The sequence below is a fragment of the Euphorbia lathyris genome, chromosome 4 (assembly GCF_963576675.1).
Source record: "Euphorbia lathyris chromosome 4, ddEupLath1.1, whole genome shotgun sequence".
Classification (NCBI taxonomy): Eukaryota; Viridiplantae; Streptophyta; class Magnoliopsida; order Malpighiales; family Euphorbiaceae; genus Euphorbia; species Euphorbia lathyris.
This window is the reverse complement of record NC_088913.1, coordinates 68,669,938-68,673,075: the sequence shown is the minus strand read 5'-3', so window position 1 is coordinate 68,673,075 and position 3,138 is coordinate 68,669,938. Positions and strand designations below refer to the sequence as shown.

The following is a 3,138-nucleotide window of genomic DNA, read 5'->3' as shown; positions in this document are numbered from 1 at the left end:
AAACTTTAATCGAAAGTGCGAATCTAGAACCGAGAAATCGGGTACTGTTTAATTATATTAATTATATTTTTTGAAATTGTCAAAGTATACTTTTACGAAATAGTAACACAGAAGACAGAACTACTAGGTTTTATTCGACGCCCCTTCTTTTGACCCCTATTTTCATCTACCGTTAACTAACGTCATTTGCGACAACACTCGCCGTTATCTGGTGCTGGGTCTCTCTCTTCCCTATTTAACTCCGTCTCTTCTAACACTTGCCGTTTCTCTCTCTTTCTCTTTCTCTCTCAAAATGGGGATCGAATGTTCCAGCCTCTGTTTTGGGTGGAGTTTGAAGCTTCTCCTTTTAGGTAATTTCGAATCTCTTCATTCTTTACTCGTTTTCATTTTTGTTCTGGTCTCTTCTTTTTGAATCTGTACTTTTTCTGCTGCTTGCAAAGAATTTTTTTATCAGATTCTAGGGGTTCTCGAAATTCTGTGTTTGTTTTTTTTGGTTTAGATTTTTTTTGGGTGGCTGAGAAATCGTATGAAGATAATTTCTGACTTCTCAATCTCTCCAGCGTTTATTCGAATGCCTTTCCTGTTAAATCCAAGACACTGCTGATGCAGTTATATGGATATTTGGGAATTCTGAGATTTATGAAGATTTTCTTATTTTTATCTTGATATAAATTATTTTAGCTTTCCTACTGCTTCAGAATATTACAATTTTGGAATTTCAAATTTCATGACAGAAAATACTAAATTTTTTACTTCAGTTTTGTTGTTTTTTTGGTATCGATTTGTTGAATCTTGAATAAAGAATAAGATGGCATAGTTTTTTTTTTTTTTTTTTTTCTCTATTTGTTTCAGGGTAGCATGTGATTGCAAATCTGTAATTCAAGTAATGATATGATTGCGTTTAGTTGATAATCTCTTTTTTTTTTCTCCTGGCAGGTCAATAACATTCAATATATATTGATGCCAGCTTTTGATGTTTCTGTATTTATTGATGATTATCTCTGATTTCTCATTGTGGATTGTTTTGAACTTGTAAAGATGAAGAGATTTATGAGTTGTTTATTTGGTTTTGTTGATTGACTGGGAGCTCTGCTAACTTTTTGTGGGTTTCTGTTTGATTCATGGTGCTGTTGATGATTTTCTAATATCTGTGGTGGACTTTCTAGTCGCGACCAAAAAGGAAAATAAAGAAGAAAGGAAGAACATAAAGGAAAAAAAAGATGGGAGAAGCTCTTCTCACGACCTTGTCAATGGAAAATTATCATCCGTCTACACTTTTGTCGATGGATTCTAGTTCTCTTACACATGATGACTTGGAGAGAGAGATGAATAGGTCAGTCATTCTTTCAAGGCCTCCAGATATCAATCTACCATTGCAGTCTGAGCCTAGTCCACCTCCTTCCTTGACTTGGGATCAATGTGACATTCTAGATGTTGGTCTTGCTCCACAAACTTATGAGGTTGAGACAGTCGTTAATATCCCAAAAGTTGCAAAGAAATGCACAAAAAGGCTGGATAGCATTTGGGGTGCCTGGTTTTTCTTTAGCTTTTATTTCAAGCCTGTTCTGAATGAGAAGTCGAAATGCAAGATAATCAGGGACAGTAATGGTTTGTCTGGCTTTGAGAAGTCGGATTTGCAGCTTGATGCTTTCTTGGTTCAGCACGACATGGAGAACATGTATATGTGGGTTTTCAAAGAAAGGCCTGAAAATGCCTTGGGTAAGATGCAGCTGAGGAGTTACATGAATGGGCATTCTCGACAAGGGGAGCGCCCATTTCCATTCAGTGTCGATAAGGGCTTTGTACGATCTCATAGGATGCAGAGAAAGCATTATAGGGGTTTGTCTAATCCTCAATGTGTTCATGGTATAGAGGTTGTTAGATCACCCAATCTCATGAATCTCGAGGAAGAAGATAGGAAGAGGTGGATGGAACTTACAGGCCGGGACATAAGTTTCTCAGTTCCTACTGAAGCAAGTGATTTTGGTTCATGGAGGAACCTTCCGAACACAGAGTTTGAGCTTGAGCGCCCCCTTCATCCTTTAAAGGGTAATGGAAATTCCCACCCAAGAAAATTGCTCAATGGAGCTGGTTTGAATCTCTCAACTCAGTCATCAGACCATAGCAATGGTGACAGCATGGATCTTTCTCCTGTCTTTCACAAGCGGAAAAAGGAATATTTACCCCATGGAAATGATGATGAATGTTTAGCTAACAACCCACATGGTGATAGAGTTGATATGAATATGCACCCAGTTGAGCCAGTATGGGTAAATGAATTCAGTGGGGTAATGAAGAATGTATATGGCCCTGTTACGGCAGCAAAAACAATATATGAAGATGATGAAGCATTCTTAATCCTCATCAGCTTGCCCTTTGCAGATCTTCAAAGGGTGAAAGTCACTTGGAGGAACTCTAATTTGCATGGAATTGTGAAGATTTCTTGTATAAGTACAGCCTGCATGCCATTTATTAAGAGACATGATAGGACATTTAAGCTAACAGATCCGACACCGGAGCACTGCCCTCCTGGGGAATTCATTAGAGAAATTCCCCTTCCAAACCGCATTCCAGAAGATGCTAAACTTGAAGCATACCGTGACGAAACAGGAACGATGCTTGAAATTATTGTTCCCAAAAATCGTCTAGGTCCAGAAGAACATGAAGTTCGTGTATGCCTTCGCCCTCTCCTCGGAGTGAATGGTCATTTGTCAACCTAAAAGAGTCATTTATTTGAAGATGTAAGGACGGTTAGATTGGTTGGTGCTTCATTGTTTACTAACCCAATTCCCTAAAGGAAATCTATGAAATGATATTTTGCATTTTTTTTCCTTGATTGCAGTTTTTGATACATAGATACATACATATTTCTCAATCTTTTGACATTTGTTGATACTTTATATTGTTGATCGTAGGATTCATTTGTTGAATTATGTGGCCGAGGTTAAATAAGAAAAATGAAAAGAAAAAAACTGCAATCTTATACTGATTCAACTTTGCACTCAATGTCCCTTAGCTAGTTTTAAAGCATTCAGTAATCCGAATTCAATCCAATTGCAGTTGGTAATGAAGCGTATACTTGTCAAATGAAGTCTTGCTTTGCATTCTCTGTTCTGGTGCTTGATTTGCAATGTTTTC

General features: G+C 37.5%; 1 protein-coding gene across 2 annotated transcripts; it reads left to right on the top strand.

Moving 5' to 3' along the window:
- The first annotated feature begins 201 nt into the window (after nt 1-201).
- LOC136225902 (uncharacterized) lies at nt 202-2,834 on the top strand. 2 transcript variants are annotated; one of them, XM_066014059.1, is made up of 2 exons: nt 202-350; nt 937-2,834. In XM_066014059.1, exon 2 carries the CDS (start codon nt 1,221-1,223, stop codon nt 2,718-2,720), a length of 1,500 nt encoding a protein of 499 aa, XP_065870131.1. In that variant the 5' UTR covers nt 202-350; nt 937-1,220; the 3' UTR covers nt 2,721-2,834. The 2 variants fall into 2 exon arrangements, with proteins under 2 accessions (XP_065870131.1, XP_065870132.1); XM_066014060.1 differs by having other exon boundaries at nt 205-350; nt 1,167-2,834.
- The last annotated feature ends 304 nt before the right edge of the window (nt 2,835-3,138 follow it).